Below are 27,931 nucleotides of genomic sequence, written 5' to 3'. Positions count from 1 at the left end.
AACCAAACCTCCACCTGAAGCTGGAGTCCGGATCACCTGGCCGGCGGTCCGCGCTGTGACGGTGGGTGTCGCTGCTGTGGCTGATGAAACAAATGAGAAGCTAAGGCAGAGGAAGTGCTCTTGCAATCAAAAGTTTTCTTTTAATGCTGAAAATTTATCCACTCCACATGGAAGAGACACAACAAGCACTGAACTACGACCGTGTGATTCACGAGCTGGAAATCAACTCTCCGAAAACCGTTTCTCTCCCCAGACGGGCGGATCCTTATAACTTAGACAGCAATTTTCTGTTCTTTTATTCTTCTCCTTTTGTTTGTCTACACAAACCTGAAAGCTTAGAAAATAACCAATGCAAGAGCGAGACAGTATCTTCTGCAGGGATCCTCCTGCAGAGAGAAGAACATCTATGAAACATAACTTAACGGGGCACTCCATGAATGACTCGTAAAACAGTAAATTACAAAGGCAGCGGGAGAAACTCCGGCGTATTTACACTTCATCATTTATTCAGTACAAAGTTCAGGTGTGGTCTGTGGTTAACGGAGGGAGGTGAGGAACGTTTCAGACACGTCAAAGTGAAACCAGCAGCGTACAATCAGGTCCACACCCCCCTCCCCCGCCAAACAGGAGGGGGGTGAGGTGGATTCAGGGGCTAATGGGTACGTTTGGCGGTCTGCCGTTCGACCCAGATGTCTCTTCGATCTCGGGCTCCTCTGGGGAGCCCGGCGGAGCCTCGACCTGGTCGGACTCCTTCTTGTCCAGTTCCTGCTGAGCTTGAATCTTCCGGATAAGCTCCTTGATCTCCTCGCGCTTCGTTTTCATCCTCTGATGAGGGAACCACTCCAACAGGTTCATGGGCAGGTGGAAGCTGGGAATCGGATTCTGTACGGAGAGGACGAAGGACAAACATCACTTACAGAGCAGCCTGAGCTTTCAACTCCTGACCAGAACTGCACCAATGTCCAACTCTATAAAGCTCTCACCTCAAAGAAGCTCTCCACATACTGCAGGATGTAAACGCCACAGTCGCTGAAGTTGTCCTGCTGAGGGACGCGTGGGCTGGAACCCTTCATGACGTCCTTCCCAAAACTCCTTTGAGTGCCTTTACGCACCTCCCACTCCACCTCCAGGTACCTAAAACAAACGCAGACGCAGTCAGACGCCACAAAACCCACAGAGCAGGTCCGAGTAGCCTCAACATTAAAGCATTTTATGCACTCCAAGCAGATTACTTCTATGATTGATAAATGGAGGCAACTGATTGGTCGCTGGGAAGATGCATCAGCACAGCTGCTGTGTGTATGTGAGTGAGAGAAAGCAGAGGACTGCAGAACTCGATGAATAAGTGATTTTCATACAGTTTGGGTTTGTCATAAATATTTATGCTGATATTCTTGGTTAAGTTTAAAATGTGTGTTTAACACAGTAATGATGATTTTGTGCAAACAGCAACAGTTAGGTAATCAAATAACTGATAACTGTGCAGCTGCTTTTTTTAAAAAAAATCTTCTGCTATAAAAACTGTAAATTTTACAACAAACAATAAAAACAACTTTCTCAACTTTCCATCCATGACTCCAAGTATTCGCTGGTATGTGGATTTTTTTAAAATTTCTCCCACATCATACAAGGTCTTCATCAGGCCCCTTATCTTAATCACCTTATAGTACCATATCACCTCATTAGAGCTCTTCGCTTTCAGACTGAAGGCTTATTTGTTGTTCCTAGAGTATTTAAAAGTAGAATGGGAGGCAGAGCCTTCAGTTTTCAGGCCCCTCTTCTGTGGAACCAGCTTCCAGTTTGGATTCAGGAGACAGACACTATCTCTTCGATAATGTCTGTCTCCTCTAAGATTAGGTATCAAACTTAGCTGACTGCAGCATCAGGTTTCTTTGGTTGTGTTCTGTATTAACTTGAAGCTGCGATAAAGACACACTCATTGTTTTGGTTGCAGAGGTGAGCAGGTCCAAGATTTTAAAATTACATTTTTGCCAGTTTACTCCTTTTAATTAACCATAAAGACTTTATAATACTGTTTTATTTAATTTAGTTAAGTTAGGCATTTATTAATGCTATGCAAAAGTAATGAGGATTTTAGCATTTTAGGCTACAGTGCTAAAAGAATAATTAGTAGAAAAAACAAAATAATAAATAAATAAATCAGTGACTGTAAAAATAAATATTTGTGGATACCTAGAGTTGTTTTCTGTGATAGAGGGGGCTAATCGTGTAAGACGAGCTATATAGAAATGATCATTGGCCTATTTTCATACGACATGGACTCAGGCCTGTCGACTTAAACAGTGACGAAAACCAGGAATGAGCCAGATGTTTGTCAGTGCAGATGTGGACACTCACTCTCTCAGAGTTTTGACCACGGTGGATCGAGCCGGGCCTCTCAGGGAGTCCATGATGAGAATACAAGGCCTGAAAGAGAGAACACACGATTGTGTGAGCTAGGGCTCGCTCTGCTCTTTGCTTCAGCGGGGCAGCGGCGCCCTCTGCAGGTGGAGGAGCAGCAGTGCGTCCACTCACTGTTTGCAAAGGCTCAGTTTGGTTGTCAGGCTGGAGGCGTCGGAGCCAAGACCATCTTCAGCCAGAGTGCCGTCCTCGCTGCACTCGTCCTGCACAGACACAGAACTCATTGAGTGGACGTACACACGTACGTATACACACACACACAAAAAATATAGGGCACGCAAGCTGTGGCGAACCAGGAGAGGCGGGACAGGAAACAATCAATGAAGGCTGAAGCACCTGACAGGAGCTCTGGTCATCGGAGAAGGTGTAGGGGTCGTCGTCCACTTTTCCTGAACCGTAGCACATGCTGATTCTGTGCAACCCGCCTAGAAATCGCAGAAACCAATCAACAGATTATTAAACAGAAGAAAACTTGAATACAAACTTTCATCAAACCCTCAGCGGGGTGAGGAGGATGTGATGAAGATGCCTCTGTGAGGCAAACTCCCTGCTACGCCGTTGTGTGCAACATGTAGCTCTGTTTTCATTAAATGCCTTTCGAGAGCCGAACGTTTCAAACTTCACCACATTTTGGTGTATTAAGTAAGTTTAACTACCCCGTGTTTCTCTGAAACTCCCTTACTGAACCACTGGTCAGAGCCCCGGTGCTCGACTCACTCGTGTATTGCTGCTCGCCGTTGACCTGGCCGTTCCCTGACATTGCAGAGGGCTCTTGCTGCCCACCCTCTGTGAATGCAGAGCTTTCAGTAGCGAGGTCGCCATCAGTCAGATCGTCCACGGACCCCTCGGGAGCTCCTCCGGGTGAAAGCTGCTCCGAGGAGCTGTCCAGCCCGTCTCTGTCCGGAGACAGAGGCCGGCAGTGGTCCGGGATGTTCTCCTCAGACTCCGCGGTGAGGGTGGCGGGAAACGGGCTGTGGTACAGTGGGTTCTGCTCAAGCACCGGACGGTCAAGGCCCGGGAAGCAGATAACGGCCAGGTACCAGTGCGCTCTGAGGAAATAGAAACAGAACTTCCGTCATTAAGCATTTCAATGGCTTCACAGGACCAAAGCTTTCCATGAAAAACAGCCGAGTACAGATCCACACACTCACGACTCATTGATGGGAACGAAAATAAAATCCTTCTGGAATAGATCCACATGTCGAGTCCACGTCTTTACCCTGTTGTGCTTCCTTTTCTGGATTCTGGGAAACCAAAAGAAGTCAGGTTTAGGAGTCAAACTGTCAGACAATTATCTTTAAAAACATCCAGTGCAGGCAGAGGCGACACTCACGGCAGGTTTGTTGTGTCCGGGGCGTTCCTGCGCTCTCTCTGGTTCAGCCGTTTGTAGAAGAAAGAGCTGAACACATGGATTCTTTGTGCATCTTCTTTTTTTAACTTCTCTAAAACTAAATATCTTAACAGGACAGGAAGAAAATGTCACCGAAAATGATCTCAAAAAAACAAAAAACAAATAAACAAAAAAACCCCCCAGAATGATCTTGAGTATAGACGACATGAAAACTTACTTTAAATAAAAGTCTATGATAACATCGTTAAGGAATTCCCCATCATTAAGGCAGTGCAGGTCTTCATTAGTGACGGTTATTCCACCTTTGGCTGGAGGAGGAGGGTACACCATTAACCTGCAACACAGAGATGAGGGTAACAGCAGCGCCATCGACAGGGCAAACAGTTAAACAACTCCTGATACTGAAAAGTAAACGTGATGCTGTGATTTAAACTGCAGGATTATTTTTGAATTGAACAGGTCAACAAGCCCTGCAGGGGGCAGCAGAGGTGCTCACTTGATGATTGGTCCGGAGAAGGTGGGCTGCAGGTCGGTCATGTCGTCTTCATCATCTTCAAAGAAGGCGCTGGTCTGCTGTCGGGTGGCCATCCGCGTGCGCACAGGCATGCTGACGGATGCTACGGGCGAGACCTGTGAAGCCTTGGTAACTGGAGAGGAGGTGGAGGTGAGTTTGGGTGGGGTGTGTACCGGCTTCACCTGCAGAGAGCAAAGAAGAGAAGAAAGAAAAAAGAAATAAAAAAAGCGCAATATTTAATATAAAAAAAAGAAAATCTGGCTTTTAATCTTAAACTGTTTGACCAGCTGCAGTCACTGTGGTATAACACAATACCACATAAATATGACCATATAAATAAATTGATTATGGCGTGTTTTTTATATATAAAAACATGCCATAATCAATTTATTTTTCAGCCCTGGAGGTGGATATGAGTCATCAGGCGTCAGAGGGCGTCCAGTTTACTGCATAAATGTAATACTGGTACATTATAAATGTGAACCTCGAACATTACATAAGCCCAGTTTTGACTTTATTTTGTGATCTGCATGTTTCCCACCTTCTCCTCCCTCTGCTTTGTCGCCTTGTTGTAGTTGACGAGTCGGATGTTGGCCTCCTCGAAGGGCAGCTTGGCAGGGAAGGGGATGAGTTTGTTGGTCCTGCCGATGTCGCCCAGGATGTCCTCCAGGATCATCTGCTCCTTCATCGGCAGGCCGTTCTCGAAGATGAGGACGATGTACTTCTCGTCCGACTCTGGCGGCGAGAAGGGGTAGCGGTCTGACTTTAGTTTACTTTGACTCAGCGTGAAGACACGTCAATGCCACGCCGCCAAGGAAACATTCGTGTACTCACCGTCTCCTGTGCAGTCATACCACTGGCCTCCCTTCTCCTTGGACATGTTGAGCTGAGTGCGCAGGCGCTGGCACTCCTGCGGGGTCGTCTGGAAGAACAAGACGGGAAGTTTCCGCACGTTGCACCACTCGCAGCTGATCAGCTCCGACGCCTGAAGGCACACCTTCTCTACGGTGCCGCGCTCTGAGCCTGAAGGTGGACAAATGGACACATTTCAGGAAAACAAACAAACAAAAAACAAAACACACAAGGACGCCACGAGGGTGCGTTTGCATAAACAACACAACTTTATTTTCATGTTTGCTGAAGCTCAGAGTTTGTCTTCCACATGTTTTCAGTGGGTTTATAAAAGAGAGATCACAGGTTCATTTAAGTGTTATTAATTATTAGGAAATGTACACCAAACACCTGCCCCTGACACCCTGCGGGCTTCCTCCACCCTGATAACATGTGATTTATTTAATCATTTATCTGATCAGTGGCAGTGTGCTGCTGTCTGCTGCAGTTTCAGTGTTTTTTTTTTTTTTTTTTTTCCCCCCAGTAACGGCTCTGAACTCTGCTGATGAGCACAAAGAGGAAACTGCACAGCTGCATTTCTCTAAAGCAATGTTCAGCGTGCATCATCATCATCATCATCTTCCTCCTCTCTGTGAGTTATTTAATGCCATCATTAGTGCGGCTTCATACCTTCGGTCTCCAGCTGGATGTGGTCGATGGAAAACTGAGGAGACAAAAGAACAAGACAGACTAATTTATTCTCACCGGACTCAGGATTCGATCAGTTTTTAAATTTGAGGCTTAAATCTCAGGTTTTAAAACATTTTTATTTTTACATTGTACATCATTACGGTAGGGGCTAAGCCTACGCTTGAAGCCACTGAGGTGTTCGATGGCGGGGGTGACGCGATGCCACCGTTATGAATTAAACTTGTCACAGTCCAATAACTCCAGCCGTACTTATTGCGTCTGTTTAACATCTTTATTGCATTCCAACGGTTGTTTTTGTTATTCAAACTTTCTCTTTATCCAACATCATTTATCATAAAAATCACAACAGTGCAGCGGTCAAACTGTTTGTTTCTTTTGACCAATAACAACTGACACCAATTACCTGTGTCTACCTTAAATGCAGTTCCATAAACACGCCATACCTTAACACACAAAAAGTGACCCTTAGTGTCACACATAAGGTAACACCACAAAAAATGGCTACTACAATTACGGTACATCTAAATAAATCTGTTTAATTAATCTGCCAGAAGTCTAAATGTGTCATCTTATTTATTAATTAATTAATTTATTTACCAGCAGATTTGTCTACTGTAGATCCTTATAACTCTTCTAATACAAATTCAGTCATTTTTCACATATCAGCAGTTTATGTCTTGCTGCTGGTAAGTGTTTGAAACTCTTCTTAGAATACTAACATCATAAAAGATCATTTAATGAAAAATAGACCCCTTCATCCCCCACCGCTGATTTTTCTTTTGGTTTGTATAATAGCTTACACTACAAAATTTACTTCATACTCTGAAAATCATCCAAGTTAAAGTCCCTGAGAGTACACAGAAGTGGAGTGAAAGTATAAACACACTCAAGTTCTGTGTAAAAACTGCAATCGAATTAATTTCTCTTTATCAGGATTTAATTATCCTAAGCTAACCCAGAGGTTCCCCTGTGTGCTCACATGAAAGGGGTGGCACTGCAGCATCCAAATCACAGTTATGGGTAAGTGGCTGTTTTCACAAATAACGTGAAACTGCACTACGAGAGAACATGTAACACTGAAAGCAACATGGCTGCTGCAGTAGCGTGAGTGAGAGGGACATGCTAAAGGTGCATGCTTAAGCTCTTTGGTCAGTAAGACTGGAAAGATGTCACTAGCTGTTTCTGGGTCCAAATTCTGCTTCAGGTCCAAAGTCAAACAAACACTGCAGCATCACTGAGAGTTACAGACGGTCTACTTTCTTTCATCTGTAATAACATGATCAGTGTGGCTGCTCTACCAGGTGTAACAATAAAGTTTAACATCCAGACATCCATGAAAACAGAATTTATGAAATTTAATGGAGTTAGAAGTTAGCAGAGAGCAAGCTTTCTAGCTTCTGACTCAGAGATTTCTGAAAAAATTCAAACGTACAGCTCTGCTATCACTTCCAATATAAATGGAGACAGAAAACTAAACAGCAGTGTGTAGGGCTACTGAAGTTGGGCTAGCTCATATATAATGATGTGCTATGTGGTGGCTAGCTAAACAGCTATGGTTATCATAATATAAACACATTGAAGCTGGAGGATGAACGCTAACTTTTTTCCACTCGATAAAAGTTAAAGTGAGGGTTCTCGATGGTTAGGGACAAATGCAATCACAAGGCAGGATGCTGTAAACGGACCAAACTTCAGTCAGGAGAACAACTGAGATAATCCATCCACAATACGAGTCTCGTCATTAATATACTGCTGCATGGGCTGGGCTGTAGTTACATCATAAGGTTTTAAAAACTGAGCTTTAAAACGTGCTGCCGATGAATAGTGGTAATAAAAACAGAGGCCGACGGTGATCACTGAAGCTGTAAGCTGACAGACTTCCCAACATCTCAAAAATTTGACTAAATCAGCGTTAGAAGAAAAGTGTTTCATTTTCATTTTGTTTCAAAGGTCTGACATTCAATAATACAAATAAAAACCAGCATTAAAGCGCAGGCTTAGAGAAGGTCAGCAGGAGCAAAGAGCTGGTTTAGGATCAGATATTAATGCTCATAGGAACAACTAAACTGTTTGTAGCCAATTGGAAAAGATCAAATAGTAAAGCTGCATCTCGGAGTTCTACTTCTTATTGATCGTGAGGGAAATGCAAAGACATCAGATGCTTCACGCCCTCCTGCTCTCTACACACAGATCCGAGGGATCTTCCGGGAATGGTGATGCTATTTTCTGGAGAATTGATTGGTCATTAAGAAAGTGAATACATGGGCCTTAAATGGAAAGCACTCTGGTTGATATGACCTTTGAAAAGGCACTCTGACGTTTTCTCCAGTGAATCATCAGAAAACACACAAAGCATCTTAATTACCGAAGCTCGTTCGTGTTCCTCTACGTCACAGGCGTGGCGGAGATTTAGACTGTGACTCTAAGTGGGTGAAAATTGATTTGGATGCAGTTTGTAAAGCTTAAATGTGTTTTTTCCAGCCCTGAAAATGTAATGGTTCCAGCTTCTGTACTCAGAGGGCTCAAAACGTGAGAAAAATGATTAAGAAGCACCAAATCTGAGACCCACCCTCGGTGAATCTTAACTCTGAAAATCTTCAAATCCTGCACGGTTTCATCAATCAAACCAAAGGTGGTGTGCTGACACAAATCACCTGATCCTGATCCCGAGACTGAAAACTGCATTTCTGTAAAAACTGGAGAGACTCACGACGACGGGCTTCGTCACCATCCTGCGTAGAGATCCCACTCTTACGCTCCGACACTCCAGGATGATGCTGTCGCACAGGCTGGACTCGAATTTGGGTTTCTTCGTCCTCGGTGAGAACTGCTCGGGAGGTTGATTCCCAAACTGTGGCGGAAAAGAAGGAAAAGCATCAGTTATCTGCGGTGAAGCTACAGGAGGAATCGGACGAGCCCCAAAAACATCCCATCACGTCTCACCTGATCTTTCATCCGCGCTCGCCGAGGTATCGTGATCTTCGTGCTCACCATTTCTTCAAAGAAGTCCAGGTTCACCTCCTCCTCCTCCTCCGCGACGCTCTTCACCGCCGCTTCCACCCTGCCTCCGGAGGGCGCCGGAGAGGAGTGAGCGGAGTCGGCGGGTCGAGGGGAAACGCTGTCCAGTCTGTTGACGCTTCCCGTGCTGGCGTTGTCGGCCTCTTCCTCCTCCTCCTCCTCATCACTGGACAGGACGACTGAGGGGAACATCAAACCCTGTTAAACGTCTCTCCGCTGGCTCATTTTCAGCTTTGTGCCTGAAGTGAACGGAAACCTTTCAACCACACGACATTACTCATATGTGCAAAAAGCAAACCACACAAATCTGGACCTGCATGAGGAGTGATGTAGATTTTCAGGTTGTGTCTTTTTAAACACGGCAGAACTAGAAGTACATAATTTTTCTAGCTTTTTAAAAATGCATTTCCACTGGTGGAATAATTACTGTACATTCTTGCTATAAGCCTTTAAAATGTCAGCTCGGTCTCTCAGCGTCTCCGGTTGATATGAAGCCTCCGATGTTTGAGCTCGTGCAGCTCTAGCAGCTCCACAGCAGCCAAACACGAGGACAAACAAAATGACTACGAAGCACCAAATCTGATCCCTCGATGAACTTTAACTCTGAGAATCTTCAAATCCTGCACGGCTTCATAAAACAAACCGAAGGTGGTGTGCAGACATGAATCGGCTAATCCCGATCGGTCAGGCGAAAACTGCATTTCTGTAAAAACTGGAGACACTCTCGACAACGGGATTCAAGCACAAGGACAAACAGCTACTGAAAATAAGTCTGAGAGCTTTCAATCACCGAGTTTCTATCAAACTAAAAATATGAGAGACGTGGGATCAACTTCAGGACAGGCATTTAAAGTAAAAGCCCAGAACATCTCATTTAATCAATCAAAAGGACACCTTATCCCAGTATGATAAACTATGCAAAACCCAAAAGTAAACAGGAAGCAAGTCGACAAATTAATTGGTTTTTCCATCCTGAGCCCCCAAAAATGTGGAACTTCTAGGGGAAATCTTTTAAAGCTTCTATCTCGGAGAGAAAAAAAGGAAAGGTACTGGATATGAAAATATATACAGATATAGGGCGAGAGCCGGGGTCCACCCTGGACAGGTACCCAGCCTCTCACTCAGAGCCGGGGAGAACCCACATGCAAACACAGAAATACCGGCTGTGTACTGCTGAACTTTAAACCACCATCATGTGATCAAAAACACGTATACGGGATCGGGAAGTGCTCACTCGGGCTGGACGTCTTACTGAGAGCAGAAGAAGAGGACACAGCTTCAGCTTATGTATCGATTATAAAATCATTTCACTTGCTCCAGCGTCGCACAAACCGAATCCTTCAAAAGCAGAAAAGCCCTCTTAAATTAAAGAGACTACTTGCTAATCTCATTTTACTGTACTTACTTACTTGCTTTTCTTAAATGTAATTTTATTACAAGTTTTATTTGAAGTTACTTATTAAATATTTTTTACACTTTCCCGTGATGCACGACGAGTGAATTCATCATCTCCACACTCGGCTTTACCTAGAAGCTCGATGAAAAGCTCGGATGCTTTACTCACTAGGATCGTTCAGTTCGTGCTGCTGTGCCACCGTTGCCGCCGCCGCTGTCCTCGTAGCTTTGGGTGGGTTTCTGGCCGCACAGCAGCTCGACGTCCCTGCTAACAGGGGTGTCCTCCCGTTGTTCAGAGGCAGCAAGGTCCCCCTGGTGGTCGCGAGCCGTGTGGACAGGGCATCCCCGCGGGGAACCCTTGCGGTCACGACCGGTTTGTAAAAGTTTTGCTGCAGGGTGTTTGGTCCAGAGGAGGGCTGGGATCTGATGGAGGGCCGCAGGGCCGGGGTGGGCAGCGTAGTCTGCTGGCACGGCGGCGTCGATAGATTGTTCCCACAGTTCTGACACTTGCTGCCGTCGTTGCTCGGTTTGTTGCACTTCACACACATCCTCGAGCAGACGGTCGACCGGAGAGGCTGCCGACATAAAACACTCGTTAGAGAGGTGATAAAAGGTTTTGTTCTGGTCACTACAACAATCTGAAAGTTACAAGCAGATGATTTAATTACAGATTTTCTTCTTTTTTCCATTGAAGACGCGAGTCTGTATGAGTGAGAATTAATGAAATCGTTTCAGCTCCAAAACTACGAGTTAAACGGGATCAGAAGGAAGAAGGTGGGCAAAACTTAAAGAGGCTAAAAAAATAAAGTTATGTGCAGCAGAAGCAAGCAGTGAACACAACATGGAATCAAATATGTTGACCTTACTAGGAAAAACTGTTTATTTACCCATTCAGGAATCTGAGTCAGCATCTTAAACCCATATTTACTTTACAACTCCTGTGACACATAACGGCTGCCAAGCTCGGCTTCTTAAAGCTTTTTTTCCACACATGTACTCCGACCTTTAACCTCCAAGACTAACACAGTTGCAGTTCCTTTAATGTCCACCAGAGGCTCCAGCAGGGGGTCAGCCCCATAGAAATAAAGGTGTGAAAACTCGCCTGTTCATTTGTGTTCAGGCTTGATGTTTAATGGACCTGTCTAAAGGATGTTGCTGGAGCCTTTTGAAGTACTTTTACTGTGCAGTTAGCAGTACTAACAGACTCTCTAAGACACCTGTACTCCAGATTTGGTTTAGTGCTTTCAAAACTGACCAAAAACCACATTAAATAATTTGTCTTGATTCAACTGAATCATCCAGGTCAGGAAATGTTGATTCATGTGGATGTAGTGTTTGGTCCTCAGACTGAGGATGAGTGACAAAATGTTTTTTCCCCCTTGGAAATGATAAAACAAACCCCTCATACATGCAATCACCTCTGTTACCGTTGGGTGGTGTCGATTTTTGTCCCCACAGTCGATTATTTCACGGATGATCTGATATCGTCGTGTTGGTGTTGTTCCCAGATCATCATGAAAATGTTATTCCAGGTTCAACATTGCAACTGACCAATCACATTGTTGTGATGTTATTCTTTTGCGCGCCAAGCCATTCCTGCATTTATGAAATTCCAATGTTGCAAGGACAATATCAATTCTGCTTACCGTTTATTAAAGGGTTAGGGTCCGTTGATCGGCGGACAGAGGCGGTTTCTCGCAGCTTAACTACAGTTTTTTATTTTACGGCGGTTTTTCCCGAAGTCGCAAAAGTATGACGTCACAACATTCTGACTGGTCAATTGCAATGTTGATCCTGGAACAACATTTAGTATGATGATCTGGGAACAACACCAACACGACGATATCAGATCGTGCATTATTTCACAGCCAAATGTCTGATTTCTCGTTTAAATGATTGTGTTGCATCCCCTTCTGTGTGCACGAAGCTTCAGCTGGGCAGCAAACTGTACAGTCATCACTTTCACAACATAGTTGACGCATTATTATTTAAAAATAAATAAAATAAATAAATCACAGATTTTAAATGAATGAAGTCATCTAACGTCTTCCACACGGGATGGATGAACTCTGCATTTGTTCCCCAGCTCTTCACTCTGTTAGTTTAGACCGTGGCGAATATCCACTTCCTGCCAAACATCCATCAGTTTGTCTGACTGTTTGCCGAGTGTTGGGTTCCCTCACCTCTGCTGCTTTGACCTGCGAAGAGAAGCTGCATCCCTCCAGCGGTTTCCTCTTCTGCTGGACACGACGTTTTATGTTCAGGGTCTCCTCCTCTGTAAGATGAACCCATAAAAGGATCAACAGGTGACATCATTCTGAAAACCTTCCTGGACAAAGACAAGGCAACGTGTGTGCAGTCTGGGAGGCGAAACCCAGGGCGAACTAGTGCAGCGGGCACGAGCAGCCGCGTATTAACAGTCCCACATGATCTTATCAAGTGAGACTGGAGAAGTGTACATTTTTAAGTGGAAATGATGCTCGGTGCGCTCACAGGAGTCCAAATATTGATTCATGGCGTTTTATTATGAGCAGTGAGAAATGCCTCAGCACATAACGAAATTCTTTTATTCTCTCTGAGCTCCTTTAATCACTTTTTTACCTGGCAAAATGAAAACTACTGATAAGAAAACCTTCCTCTCCAAGGTCACACTTTATTTTGAAAATATCTTTTGCAAAATAACCCAATGGCCTTCAGAGCCTGGCATTTATTAGCTCAGCAAATGTTTTTATAAGTTTCCTGCATCTGCCTGGAGCTTGGAGGATTAATGTGGGAGGCCTTGGGTCTCCTCCTCCTCGTCCTCTGGCAGGAACAAGGAGGAGGCTGAGCCCAGATCTGTAGCCCTGCAGACGCTGCTGGCTGTCACACTCAGCGAGCACACACACGCACCCCGCTTACACAAACGTTACACAAATACAGACACCGAGTAGCACTCATCTTACGCACACAGATGCCGAACACATCACACACACACACTTTTCTCTGCAGGCAACGGGAACACAGCGTGCCTGTCGAAACTCAACACCAGCCAACTGCCTGTAATCGCCAGCAGCCTGATCTCGGGAAAGTCTTTAAAAACAAGCAGTGCGATGCGCTCAGTGTGCTGTGAGGTTACCTGGCATCTCTGGGCAGGTGAGAACGATGTTATCTACCTCGAGAGCTTGCTGTGTGGTGGAGAAGTCGTTTCTGCAGGAGAAGGGGACCAAAAAAAAAAAAAAAGACTTTGGTAACCTCTGGCAAAGCTGGCAGATCATGTTCTCAGCAAATCCAGATCTTCACTCTGACTTTCAGACATTTTTTTTCTGTAAATTGAGAAACTTTAAAAATAATCTTGATCGTGGCGGAGACACCGCAGGGCTAAATAATTAACAGGCTGAACACTGAGAGGCTTAACCGGGCTTAAAATAAACACAAACCTCTCACGGAGACTGATGGTGTCTGAAGCTAAAAATCACAAGAAACAGATGCTGGCATAAAAATTAAGTCATTTGTGAAGCAATTAATGATAAATATTTACTGATTCCAGGTTTTCTGATGAAAGGACTTACAAAGAGTCTGTTGTACAACTTTGCAAACGGAACGGTTTGGCACTCTGGCTGAAGAAAATTAGTTTTAGGTGTTTGATGGGATATTTATGATGGAGACTGAGAACTAGAGGCATGCAAGTAAAGCTTCCAGAGCTGTTTACATTTGATTTTGTCCCAGTATCTTTGGATGTGACTGAAGTTCTTCATTTTCCCCTCTTATAACCGTCCAACGATACAAAACAAACAGCCAACAAAAGGCTCCAAGAACTAAACATAGGCCAGGAAGCTTACAAATATGCCGAGTTTAATGAGTGCTTCTTCAATGTGCACAATTTCTCCGATCATCAGCTTCACAGGGGTCCAATTTTTTAAATTTTATGTATATATGGGGAGTGTGACACGACCGCTGTAGCTGGTAGCACTTTTAAATGGAATTATATGACAAAGTGAATCCAACACAGTGAAAAACAGACCATCCAGCAAGTTTGGCTTTCAGTCTGGTATTTTATGGAGGTTGAGATCCTTCTTCATTCAGAAAAACCTCAACACTTCACACCGTTAATGAAACAATAACTGTGAAAAGCATGCCCTGAGTAACTTTCCTGGAAAGAGTGCTTCCATCAAACAGTCATGAAACTTAAGCAAAGCAAAAACTGACAAAAATGTGCTGAGCACAAAAACAAACAAACAAAAAACCTTTAGAAACAAATGAGAGGATCAACGATCCAGGGCCATGAAATGAGCTCCGGTTAGTTCGGATCAAAGCCTTACCTTTCCTTCAAATCAAGGCTGCTTGAAGATGAAAATCAAGAGAGAAAAACATCTCACTAATACAATCAAGTCCTGCGCTGTAATTCATTTTCTGCAGCTGCAGTTCAATTAAACTTATTTCTCTGCAGCAGACTTCCTTTTACACACAGGAAGACTATAAAGGAACCCGAGCACATCGCTTAGATTCAAATTACTTTCATCTACTGTCAAGAATATCTCATGCTTATCAAGCATCAGCTTAGTTTTATCTAGTTAAGGAACACTTACGCAGCCTGTTTCCCAACAGTGGAATTATAGGGATGTAAAAGCTAAACGGTGGTTTTTCAGAGCAACTCCAGTAAGAAGCAGCACTCACTCTGAGGCCGGTAACACGATTCTTGAAGTCATAGCTCAAGCAAATTTCACACATGAACAGCAGGAGAGGGGGCTAGCAGTATCGAGCGTGCAGGAGACGTTCGTGATGTGTTGATGGGACCTGGGACCGCTCAGGGATCACCAACAGTTTCTCAACACTGTGACTTTGTGGGGCATCGAGACCCATAATCACCCAGAGGTTTCTTGGGTCTGCCCTGGAGCCTCCTTCCTGTTGGACATTCCAGAAACACTTCACCTCGGAGGCGTCCATGCATCCTTTCGATGCAGAGGAGCAGCGGCTGTACTCTGAGCAGCGGCTGTACTCTGAGCCCCCGCTGCCCGAGTGTCCAGACACCCTTCAAAGAAAACTCTGGAGGGTGCTTGTATCCACGGTTCGTGACGACGGGTGAGGATGGGAAACAACTAAACCGAGAGCTTGGCTTTCATGCTCCACCACCACAGAGAGGTATAGCATCCACATCAGTGCAGATGCTGCAAAAATCTCCTGCTCCCTCCTCTAATCACAAACAAGACCCTGAGATACTTAAACTCCTCTGGCTGAGCCAGCAGCTCCCTCACACTGAGCACTTTTCCGTGGCATCATTTGCCGATGCTCCTCCCAGCTACAAAGTGAAGCCAAGAGAACATCACCCACAAAAGACCAGAACCACTCCATCACCGGGGTGCACCAGGAAATTCTGTCACACAGAAGTTATGACCAGAGTCACCGACCAAAGGCAATGAAGAACGAGTCTGAGCCTGTCGGCAGCAAAGCAAACCGAGGACTCGTTGTAGCTGCACAAGAATCAAACATCACGTCACCACAGGCCTGATGCCCCACACTACCACAGCACCCCCCACAGGAAACACTCAGGGACGCAGTCCAAAGCCTTCTCTGTATGAAGCGCTCTGAGTGCTCAGGTACAGTAGAAAATGTCTACGTCCATCTTTTTTGCTACAGTAATTGAGTGACATGTATGCACATATACAAGAAGACTGCAAAAGGGAGCAGCTATCATCCAGGTGAAACCACTTCACGCAAGTCGAGTTGCCCGAGATTCACAGAATTTACAGAAAAAGTAAAAATGTTGTGATATATATCGTTGTCTGGACGATAAATGTCTTATATCAGGATATGAGATTTTGGTCATATCGCACAGCCCTATCTCCAAGTAAGCCAGAAAGAAAAACAAAGGAGAAAAATAAAAAACAAATCTGCAGTTGTAGTTGTACAAGAAGTTGCTCGGACTGGCTCTGTCTCACCTTTGGACTGGTTTCCTTATTGCGGAGGGCAGTTGTGCGTGCTGAAAGTGGCGCCCTTGTATAAAAATTCCTTGTGAAGGTGCAGACGTTAGGCGTGTGGGTCCGTTGGACATGGACGGCACCACGACTGTGAGAGGGCCCTCACTGCAGGAGAGACAGAAAGAACACATTAACCCTTTAACACAAAGACAGACACACAAAACATGAATTCACTCTGAAAATATTTTTACCCACATTCAGCCCCAAAAATTCTAGTGTGCCTGTAGTTTTAAGTAATGAGACCATAATACAACTGAACATATTATATAAATAAACAGTAACCAGGCAACAAGTGAAGTCAACAACTGTAGTTCCGCTAACAGCCACCTGAGGCTTCACAAGCATCCAACTTTACATGTTTACAGCCCGCTACAAGAAACTATTTTAGCCATTATTCACATCACACCAGCTGCCAAAGGGGTTAATTCTATGTTAATGACACACTTATACTTTATTAAGGCTTACAGTCTATATCACTGAGGCCTGACTTCATTTCAGAGAATTCAAACCACTGACATGGCCCTTATTAATCAGACTTTGTGCAGTTGGAGACTTTTGGAGCCTTTTTAAGGGATTTATGGATGCAGGTTTATAACAAACCAAGCTACAATCATCTGATAACCTAACACTCCGCCCTCTCTTGTGGTCACTTCTGACTCCATTGCCTGCAAACAGAGAGCTTATACAAATAGCACGCAGCATACCTGAGCCTTTTAGGTGCCAGCCTGGTCAGAGGCTTCATGTGATTATTCGTCCGGTTTTCATACGTCCTCAAGGAATCCGAGGGAGTGAAGTGCCTAAGAGTGGGAGACTGGAGAGAGGAGACGTATATTATTATTATTATTACAAAAGGAAGCCAGCAGTTTGAGACAAAACAAGATAAACAGTCAGCCTACAGACAAACCAGTAAACCTTAAAGTTTTCCACTTTTGTGAAACCCAATGCAACAAATTTCCTGCCACTGAGAATTACATCACTCGCATCCGGCTCTGAAATGTGAAGCAACACAGAAGTGCCTTTAAACTGCATTCTTTCTAACGACCAGTAGGGGACAGCAACTCCGGGTTCAGGAAGTTCACCTGTATAGAAGTGTATGGGAAAACCACCCAAAATCTCACTTCATTTCTGAGATCAGTAAACAGTCTTCTGATCAGTGCATGATCCAAGCTGCTAGTTTCAAATCTTACTGAATACAGGATAAATATTATTTTGTAAATAATCATGTTTTCCCCCCGAAACGCACCACCAACCAACCGGGTGGATTTGTCAGTATTTTACACGCAGTCCACAGATAGTGCTGAAGACACTGAAATTTAGAATACAGTTGTGGCAAATCTTTTGAACCTTTTAGTACAAATCTGTGTTCCCAGTCATTTCTTTTTAGCAAAAGTCAGTGATTTTTCTTAATTTGAATTTTCTTAATGTTCCCTTTTAGCATTTTGGATTCCTGGTCAGAAAAAAAACATTTAAAATGACATCAACAGCAGTTTTAAACTGATTAACAGACAGTGATGCATTTAATTATGATTTCCTGCATTTTCAACGTCATAGGCTTCATTTAGTTTTGAAACGGGCATAAATGAGCGCTGTTGTAATGAAGACAATGTTACACACAAGTCTCGAAAATTAAAAAACATCCAGTTGACTGCAACCTCATCCTCGAGAGAATCACTACAGGCCAACGCCCACCAACAGCTCACATTTTCCCCAACAACATCATCATCAGCTGCCCTTAAAATCGACTCCCACGGCACCCCGGCAGCCTGAGCTCATAGCTCGCCGGGGTCCTTCGGGTGCCACGCCGGGCGCCAAACAGGATCTGGCATCGTCTGCTCCGACTGCAGGGCTGATCGAAGAGCACCACGGCCCGCTGGGAGTCCACGCCACCGGCGGGTGGGAGTCAGGAAATGCGACGGGGAGAAGACAGAGAGAGAGAGCGAGGGGTAGCTTACCTTTTTCCCCTCAGGGGAGCTCAGCGGCTGCCCGTCCATGTCCTCCACACTCACCACACTCGCACTGAGAGGAAAAGAGGACATGATGAAAAGCATGTTTATGCTCAGCTTTAACATATTTTAACACTCAGCCTGTCAAAGGCTGTTTAATGTGTCTGTGTGGGTATAAAATAACACGTCTGCACTTTAATGGGGACAAAGTGGGTCGTAGGGTTTGACCGATATATTTTCATTACTCCACCATTTGTATTCCTTCATTTTAGCACAGACTGAGCAGAGCTAATTAAGAGGCAGACAGAAAATTAATCAGAAGCTAATCAAAAAAATGTTTAATCAATGAAAATCTGAAAACATGAGCTTGTTCCAATTTAACGCTTTTGTTCTTTTTAATTTGGGCTATGTCCACACTAATGCGTTTTCTCTCCGTTTTGGCCTCCCGTCCACACTTACCCGAAGGAAAACGCAGCCTTTTGAAAACGCTCTCGAAAACGGATACATTTGAAGACGGTGCTTATGTGTCGCAGTGTGGACAGCAAAAAAGGAGACTTTCGAAAACGATGATGCATGTTAGTCACATGATGCAGTCATGTGACCAATTAAACAAAGATAGCGGAGGGCATTATACAGCAGTTGTTTTGTTTACTCTCAATTTTGACAGCCCTATTAAAGATTAATATCAGTTTGTACATGCTCCAGATAGCTTTTCTTCAAATTCTTTAAGTGTCACTCGCTTTTGCAACTTTGTACTTTTGTGTTACTCGCAGCAACAACTCCACCTCATTGTTAGTCCACTTAAAAAACTCGGTGCTTTTCCTCGACATTTTGCCACGACGTTTCAAAGAGCCGGGAAGTAAATAAACGGGAGACAGAAATGAGGCAGGTCGAATCTTCTTGCATTTCACGCATGAGCAGTACTGGAACGTGAGCATTTTCGGCCGTTTCAATGTGGACGCACAACTCTGTGAAAACAACTGAAAACGCTAGTGTGGACGCGGAGTGTTTTCAGACGAAAACGCCATTTTCAAATCTATCCGGGCTAGTGTGGACGGTTAGGTTGTGGTCTTGCACCTGAACTTTAGACAAGTGATCTCAACACTAAAGGCTGAGTTTATTTTTACTAGATATGCCAACTAATAATAAATGAATAGAACCTGTTTTTATATCTGGGATGAGATTTGATTTCTGAATCAGCATAGGTAACTTTAAAAAGAAGGAACTTTTAAATAAAACTCAAATTGTTAGAGCGAGCAGCCATTTTAGATCAAATCTCAGTCACAGGGATGGGGGTATGATCCCTCAGACGCAGACAGACGGGACTTTTGGCACCCAGTTTGATTTTCAAATTTGACTAACAAATTTTTCTTCTTTTGCATGCAAAGCGCAAAAAAAGGCACAAAATGAACCAAATGTAATCTCAAAATCATGATGGTGGTTTAGTAGAAAACCAAGTCTTGTCTGGAGATCCACAGGAAGCCCCCCCCATCCCACAAAAATCTTTTTCTTTGCCTCATGCCCCCGAGAGGGTCAGCTGGTAAACAAGTCAAAAAATTAACATTTTAGCCACTGCTATGTTGGTTTTTGGAGCCAGAGGTGACTCTGTTTTGAAGTCAGTCGCAAATTTTTAGGCACTTTAACATTCAGGACTCGCTTTACTGTCCCATTCTTCTTGTTGGTGGTTATGTATTTGTGCCAACTCCCATTCTACCTGCCATCTAACAAGGACTTTGTAGTTTAGCTTAAGTCCTAAAATGACACTAAAGAGGAATGCTTTGTGTTCCTCTTTAGCGTTAGGACAGTATATAGTATACATGGTGGCTATGTTGTTTTTGGACTACTGCCCATTCAGATTAAGACATTAAAAGAACACCTGCTTGGGTTTTAGAACATTAAACAATTATTAAACAGAAATTAATCATCAGCTGCTTTGATGTCCTGCTTTTTACATTCCTATTATTGGAAGCCTTTACAAATCTGCGACCCATCCTGGTCGCTGATGTTTAATATTAGTCAATATATCGGTCCAACCCTAGCAGGTGAGGATGTGCATGCAGGCAGAGGTTTACAATAGCACACTGCTCAGTTCTGCTGCGCTAAAACACCACTGAACTCATCATAATCAGTGGGGAACAGGCTGCTCGTCAGCAGCAGGGGTGTCACTGGGGTCTTTTTCCTGTATGTGCAGTGCAGTGCAGTGCTGATGGTGGTGCTGAAAACGAGGGCTGGAGAAGTGCTTACTCATGTCTCCTTTCCTCTTCACAGTCACCAGAAAGAGAAAAGCTCCAGTTGTGCTTGTACCCTCCATCTCGCCTGGTCTCTGATCTGTCCAGGGCTTGAATTGAATAATAAATCAGACTCATGTCAGTGCACGGAGACAAGACACAGGCATTAGCTGAAATGACCATTTACAGGATGCCCCGCAATTCACGGGCTGATCCTCTCACCTAGAAGATATGAAAAGCTTGGTAATAATCAGCAAAGACGGGAACCTGCTGCAGCGTGGCGACAACAGGAATACACTCATGTCACTGCAATGAAGTGTGATCAAACAGCAAACTTCTAATCATTTTACAGACTTAATTACTGCGTTAGTATCAATGAGAAAGTGTGACAACGATGCCAATTTGTGTCTCTAAATAAAGATTATTAAACAGATGCCAAATGTGATAACCTGTGACATGAGAGTAGGATTCATTCATTTTACGAGCAACTGGAAACTACATTCAAATCAGTGGGAATAACCTGGAAGTCCTGCAGATGATGTCTGACATTTCCTCCAACAAACAAAACTGCTATTTAAATGTTTGTACCAAGTCTTGAAGGTTGGAGGTAAAGAGGTTTGTAGTGTGTAAAGAAGTCACTGATGTCTGTGAATGTATGAATGAATGTGAGAGGCAGTTTAATGCCTCCAGCTAAGCTTTGCTGTGGATTCATCATCTCAGGATGGACCTTCAGCGGTGACTAAATGTGACAGTAAACTCAGCGAGTCTGATGTGTGTTACTGACAGAAACATATGCAAGTAGTCTGTTACCTGTGACCCTAACTTGACAGGTTTCATGTGATAAAACACAGTGAGCAGCTGTCCATGCTCTGCATTATCCATGAGTTATGGGGTTAAAATAAACAGCTGCACAATCATATTTAAAATGAATAAAAATGTCAGTTTTTCCAGGCAGCCTGGCCAACAGAAGCTGGGAGGCTTTTCAAAGAAATTTACTGTTCACAGAACACATTTTTAAAAATAATGTACATACTCTGAAAACTGAGTTTTAGCTCAAATTTTTCTCAGAAAGGTGGCAGTTTGAAAACAAGCGGCTGCTGGTTAGAAAGGTAACCGGCTTAAAGAGCCATCTGTTAACCTGGAACCGTCACTATATCCTTTAACAAGAAGCTTTAGCCTCAAGCAGTGTCCAACTTTCTCCACGAAGTCTCATTAAACATGTGAATACCCATATTAACTTTAAGGGGAACGGAGCTTCTTTTATGTCAGCTGCGCGTTTTTCTTCACATTTGTGTTTGTTTTGTTAAACTCGCGCCTTCTCTCTGTCGTGCTGTGACATGCAAACTTCTTAGGAATTAATACCTGCATTTATTTTGGTGTTTGTGTGTCCCTAAACCTCCTCAAGGGAGAAAAATATTTTAAAAATTTGCATATTAGTTTGAATCACTGACCAAAAACAAAAACACCGGAGACAAATACCAACGCAAAAACATCTGCTGGATGTCGCCACAAACGCTTGACTTCCTGTTTCCTCCCAAAAATCAACCGATTTACTTTGAAGCGGATTTCAAAACCACAGCACCCAGCAGGGGATTCAAACGTGGAAGAATTTTACTTCAGTAAACCAGGAAAAAACAAACCTAACAGTTATTAAACAGGCTGCGTTTCAGCTGATTTATTCCATCCAGGGGATCAGAAAGTGGACAAACTGATGGCATCATGTTAATGCAGGTTATCCACCTGGCTGCAGGCCCAGCAGCTAAACAGTTAGGTCCCCTCGGTTCATACAGGCATGCTTTTTTAAAGCTCTACCGCCAACAAACACTAATTCTGAGGCCACTGCCCCCCAAGTGTCACGCATAAAACTTGAGGCCAGGATTAGGAGAGACAAGCAGCTGAATATTTTCATCTTGTAAGGAAAAACACTGCTCTATTTTTAGTGACTTATCCATTTTGTGGGTCTTTTTAAATGACTGGGGGGGGGGGAGCTAAAATTCAAATGCACATATTAGATTACTCTCCCAGAGCTCCCCTGCCTCAGCTGCCTCTCATCTAGTTCAATCCTGCACAAACCTAATTGAGCCTGTTCCTATCTCTTCCAGCTAATAGAGACGACCCCGCACACACACTCTGCAAGCTTCACATTGGCTCCGTCTTCCAGCTTCATAAATCACAACAAATGCCCCAGAAAACAGGGAGTCGAGGCTGTTTCAATTCTTTGAGGTTTACTCCGCTCATTTATCTGGACTGCAGGGGGTCTAACAGTAGATTTCCTGAAGGACAAATCCACAATAGAGGGTTGGGAAGCATCTTTGTAACACAGGAATTATCCAAACAGATGTTTGAGCAGCTGACAGCTTATTATCAATCATAAATGAGCTCAGAGGGACCCTCCTCCCCCCATAATAAACACCCAGTTCATTCACCTGAAACACTTCAAGCACAGTCCTGAAATCGGTTTCTACAGATCCACAGCATGACATCAAATCCTGGCCTGCAGCTTCAGGGTTACAACGCTTGCAATTCCTCTACTAAGATTTAGATTTTTTTAAGAACATGACATTTCCCAGATTAAGCAGGAAGGGAGGCAATATTATTCTGATCTTGATTTAAAAAGCCAGGTGGGGTATCGATGCTAACAACTCTATTTTCCTACGTTTACCTGTATTTAGTATTTGTGTTAATTTTTATTTCATTTTGAGTTTTTGTTTTCAGGCCAGTAGGGCTTCAGTTAGCCTGCAGATTTGCTCTTTTCAGTTTAGATTTTTTTTGTTTGTTTCTGTGCTAGTTTTAGTCTTTTAAATTACAATATAGGCTTTATTTGTATTTAAATAAAAAAGAATTACAACAGTTTGTGGGGTAGTTAACTCACAGTCTCAAAAAGCTGCACTAACAGAGATTAAAACTAAAGCTGTTTTTAGTGTAAACAAATGTCTTTGCACTGATCTGAGCACTTTCAAACTTTTTGTTCTACTTCTGCAGCACTTTCTGGATTTCCCATCTGTCAACAGATGCATACCCCAACTCCATTGTTCAGTTGCACAAAAAGCAGGTCAGGGTTTCCACCTGCATATAAAAACGCCACCCTGCCCCATCTAAATGTACCCCCAGCAGGTCGCCAGTTAAAAGACTGAAAAACTATAACTCAATACAGAAAGACCTGAGAAGCTGCATGAAGATCCAGGATGAGATAAGAATGAACTGGGAGTCATGGAAGGCCCAATCTTAACTTATCTGCAGCCTTCAACATCTCTGGCCATACCAAACTCACTGACAGATTACAGAACTGGTTTGGCATCGCTGACATTTTTTTCCCCATCATACTAGTGAAAAAATAAAATAAAAATTCAGAACTAAAATTAAGGTTGTCATCAGCATCCCTCACATGTGAACAATACTGTTTTCCTCGTATATGTTACCCCAGGACAGTTTCAAAGACAATTTGTATAATTTCTATGCAGACGATACATAGCTGTAATTTACTGTTAATCCAAACAACCTTAAGAGACTCTCCTACCTGAATGACTGGCATTAACGACTGAACGTCTTCAAATTTACTTTTTCTCAATCCTGGCAAAACTGATGTTCTTCTGCCCCCTCCCCAACAAATCATCTACTTAGAACTTTGTTGTCATTTTTAACCAGAAATGTAAATTTAAAGCTCACATCTCAAGGCTTATCCAGTCTTTGTTTCTTAAATGAATGAAATATCACTAAAATCAGTCCTTTACTGACAACAAATAATCTGAAACTTCCAGTACACGCTTTAATTTTCTCCCATTTCGATTACTGTACTGTTTGACATGCATTTCTCAGTCCTCCTTAGCTCATCTTCAACTTGTCCTTAACACTGTAGCTCGGCTACTAACAAGAACTAAAAAATTATTTTATAGGTTAGCTTCTCTTTATTCTTTTGTCCATTGTCTACGGCTTTTGTTCTAATGTGTGTGTATATCTAACAATGACTGAAACACTGATAATTTACATGTATTTGTTAAATGTATTTTTAATCCAAACCAAAGCACTTTTTAGCTGAGAGTTTTAAATCATGCTACACAAAATAAAGTTATAATTATATGCCCAGACTTGATAAACACCCAATATTTGTTCGTGGGATTGATCACTTATGACAAAAGTCAAAATCATGATTGTTTTGGACAGTGTTGAGATCAGGATTATTTAACAACATTAATGACTTACCCACATTACAGAAAGCTCTATTTGTTGTTCCTTGACAGAGTTCTCGAAATGAAATCATTTAAAAACAAATGATCTGGTTTAAATACTATTTTTGGCTCAAGCTTAACTGAACTTGCCACATTGTTTATGGGAGTTTGACTGGGGATTCAGAGAAGAGCTAAAGATGAACGACGTTAATTATCTTATTTTAATCACTGTTGGAAGCCAGTTGAGTTTGAATTTTGATTGATTGCAAAGCTCTAATCGATACAGTAATAAGGTTTTCCCTGTAAACAGAAAATGTTGCTGCCTCCCAAAGATAAAGGAAAATCACCAGCAGGGTGCTTTTTGACCTCATTTACTTCAAAACAAGGCCTTTTTTGTTCATCAACATCCCCAAAAGCTGGAAAATCCACTTTTTTCAGCACATATTTCTGTTTAACAAAAAGGTAGCCCAGACCAACTGCGCTTGCACGTGTAATATCCCAAGCCCAGTAAAACATGAGATTCTGGAGGGTTTTAACAATCACCAACACTGGAATAAGAGGTTTGATTTCTTCGTCCATAAATAAATAAATATCTATCTATCTATCTATCTATCTATCTATCTATCTAAAAAAGACAGAAACAAAGCAGAATTGTCTGTGGAATAAAGTAGCTCAGACTGACTGTGTACAGGAAAGATCATATTTACATGACCAATCAGCCCCTGAATGCCCACGAGCCAAGAAAAACAATGCCCCAAGCCTGCGGGATTAAAATGTGATTTTTGGCTTTTATGAAATGTTCTCCTAACTCTCAACAATCGACCAAAATAAACTCGCTACTGAGTTAGTCTATCTGAATTTTATTATTCATTAATGTAATTATCCCTTTTAAACCTCAGTCTTTTCAATGAGAAAAAGATAACAGCAAACCTCACAGGCCTGATGTAACATACCGGATGGGCTGGACAATACATAAATAAATGCCCCCAATAATAACAATAAAAATATATACGTTTTATTTTTTGTTCCAGGGTTAAAAAAAAAAAAAAAAAAAAAAAAAAAAAAAAGGGGCTGCTTCATGAGGAGACAGCTTAATTGCTTGGCACCACCTTCAGATAAAATCTGTTTTGTGTGGTTTTCAAAAAGCCGGTGAGCAAGGCATTAACCGACATATGTAAACCACCTGGCTGTGAGTGACGGGAGCCCCTCAGAGTTTAATTTTCAATCTGAATTTAAGCTGAAGGGCAGAGAGAAAGCACGGTGGGTTAATGTTTACATTTTTTAATGTTACAGTTAGCATGCTAACATCTTGGGCTGGTGTTACCCTGCTAGGTTGGGCGCTGCGTGTGTCATTTTCGCCGCTTTTCTGTGTGTCACTCGGGTGTTTTTGCATCTTTCTCCTGTTGTATTAACGTGTTGTTAAAGCTAGCAGCCGAGCAGAGACAGGAAGGCCTGTCGCTGCACACTGCAAACCCAGCTAACGTCAGCGCTAACGAGGGGGTCGCTAGCTCAGACTGTGCAAGCCCAGAGTCCACTAAAGCCCGCAGAACTGAACCGAACCGGACCGGACCGGACTGGACTGCACGTGTCTCAACTTTCCCCTCTGGGCCCCGAAGTGTGTCTGTGCCCGCGGCCTCGCAGCGCTCAGTTCAACCCCGTGTGTGTGAGGATGAATGTGTTTTAACAGCGAGCTAATGCTAGCCATAACTCGCTGGTGTTCCACACGTAATTTGGACCGATGGTGTTCAACGCCAGAGCGGCCAGAACCTGCCTCTGTGTGTGGGTAAAAAAGCTGCTGGGCGGCCGGAGCACGGAGCAGAGTGTCACGGCTTACCTTCAAAGAAAAAGCTCTTATTGTGGGCCATGTTTAGTCCATGATCCTCCTCGGATGACAGTGTTGCTGCTCATCAGCGCACTCAATAGAGCAGATATGTAGCTGCCTACGATCAGCTCGGAGTTCAGGCTGCAGAAATTCACCTCGGTGCCGGAAGTGTGCGTAAATGCTTCAAAATAAAATATTCTAAACAAAATGGAATATAGTCACCACGGTGTACTACTAAGCGCAGTAGGTATAAATAAATACACGATTCCGTAAAAAGGATGCGAATTTCACAAAAAACAACTTTTGTTTCTGTGGAAAAAAACCCTCACATCGTTCAAGCTTAAAGTTGTAAATTTACAGAATAAAAAAGAAATTCATGAGAAAACACTGAAGTTCTTTTAAATTAAAAAAAAGTTAAAGAAGTACATTTAGCAGAAAAAAAATACATATTTATGAGATAACATTAAACATGAAAACATTGCAATTTCCACTGAAGCTGTGGAAACACATTTCCAAAAACACCACACAAACTGATCAATTTTCCACCCAACGTTCACCACTGTTACCCTGGCCAGCCACCAAGAGTTCTCATGAAAAAACACTTTTTCTTTCTTTCTTAATGTGACAGAGATTAGTTCCTGGATAGTTTTTAAAGCTCTCGGTCTTCTTTTACTACCAAGGAAGAGAGAATTTCTGAGTTTCAAAAATCTTTAACTAAGCATCTGGTTTATCTGGAGTTTTACATTAGAAAAGAAACCTTTGAGCCAAACACATTAAGCCTGCGTATTTTCAGTTTTCTAGGCAGAAGTGGCTCTACAAAACCAGTTCCTCAGTTAGAAGCGGTATAACTGTGGTGTCACACGGGTTTGATCCGGGTGGCCAGAGTCGTATCATTTGTTATTTTGGTGGTGGCACAGAAACAGATTTTTTGGAAATCACTGTGGACCAAGTAGTATATTTACATACAGTAGTTCATATAGCCCATTTTATGTATTTTCTATATAATCTACATTAATAAAAAAAAATCTGAAGGAGCTGCTAAAGTTTAAAGGTGTCAATAAGGGTTCTAAGATTACAATTTAAATGGAGTACTACAAGAGCTGTTGCTGTGAGATATAAGCTCTAAGACCTTCCACCCCAATAACAGGCCAGTCATTGTGAGGTGTGGCCAGCATTTTCCAAGTTTCTTCTCATTGTGTTAGTTCTCAGAAGTTTCTTTATAATCCCAACATTCTGTAAAAATTGTTATTCATGATTTATGCTTTTATTTTGAAGGGGTCAGGGTCAGAGGCACCCATGGCCACCCATGGCCACCCCTTGGCTGCGCTTCTGGCCAAAACTGTGCAAACAAACTTCACTTTTCCACAATTTAACAAACAAACGAGCCAAGCATGGGGATGAGCTGAGGTTAGAGCTCTGTGCACATCTATTTGAGAAAAGCAATCATTTGCATACTGCTTTGTGAAACAGGATTCTGCCGTGCTGAATTCTGTCTTTATACCTCAGTGTGGTTATGTTTGAGTGAGACTACATGTTGGACTGAAAGATGCCTATAAGACAAAGTTTATTCAGCCATT

The 27,931-nt window shown here is 43.0% G+C and overlaps 1 protein-coding gene across 2 annotated transcripts; it reads right to left on the bottom strand.

The window, feature by feature from the left end:
• Window positions 1–115: 115 nt before the first annotated feature.
• Window positions 116–26,500, bottom strand: senp6a (SUMO specific peptidase 6a). 2 transcript variants are annotated; one of them, XM_063495663.1, is made up of 24 exons: window positions 26,367–26,500; window positions 20,383–20,476; window positions 18,148–18,211; window positions 16,900–17,006; window positions 16,157–16,300; window positions 14,540–14,557; window positions 13,357–13,427; window positions 12,425–12,516; window positions 10,411–10,816; window positions 8,772–9,025; window positions 8,539–8,679; window positions 5,808–5,841; window positions 5,121–5,309; window positions 4,828–5,021; window positions 4,269–4,468; window positions 3,990–4,106; window positions 3,755–3,877; window positions 3,573–3,665; window positions 3,139–3,470; window positions 2,758–2,846; window positions 2,536–2,624; window positions 2,359–2,427; window positions 984–1,134; window positions 116–882 (listed from the first exon to the last, which is right to left on the bottom strand). In XM_063495663.1, exons 1-24 carry the CDS (start codon window positions 26,395–26,397, stop codon window positions 646–648), a joined length of 3,339 nt encoding a protein of 1,112 aa, XP_063351733.1. In that variant the 5' UTR covers window positions 26,398–26,500; the 3' UTR covers window positions 116–645. The 2 variants fall into 2 exon arrangements, with proteins under 2 accessions (XP_063351733.1, XP_063351734.1); XM_063495664.1 differs by lacking the exon at window positions 14,540–14,557.
• Between the last annotated feature and the right edge of the window lie 1,431 nt (window positions 26,501–27,931).

This window comes from Pelmatolapia mariae, linkage group LG15, assembly GCF_036321145.2.
Source record: "Pelmatolapia mariae isolate MD_Pm_ZW linkage group LG15, Pm_UMD_F_2, whole genome shotgun sequence".
NCBI lineage: Eukaryota > Metazoa > Chordata > Actinopteri > Cichliformes > Cichlidae > Pelmatolapia > Pelmatolapia mariae.
Note: the sequence above shows the minus strand (reverse complement) of the source record. Positions and strands in the feature narration are given on the sequence as shown.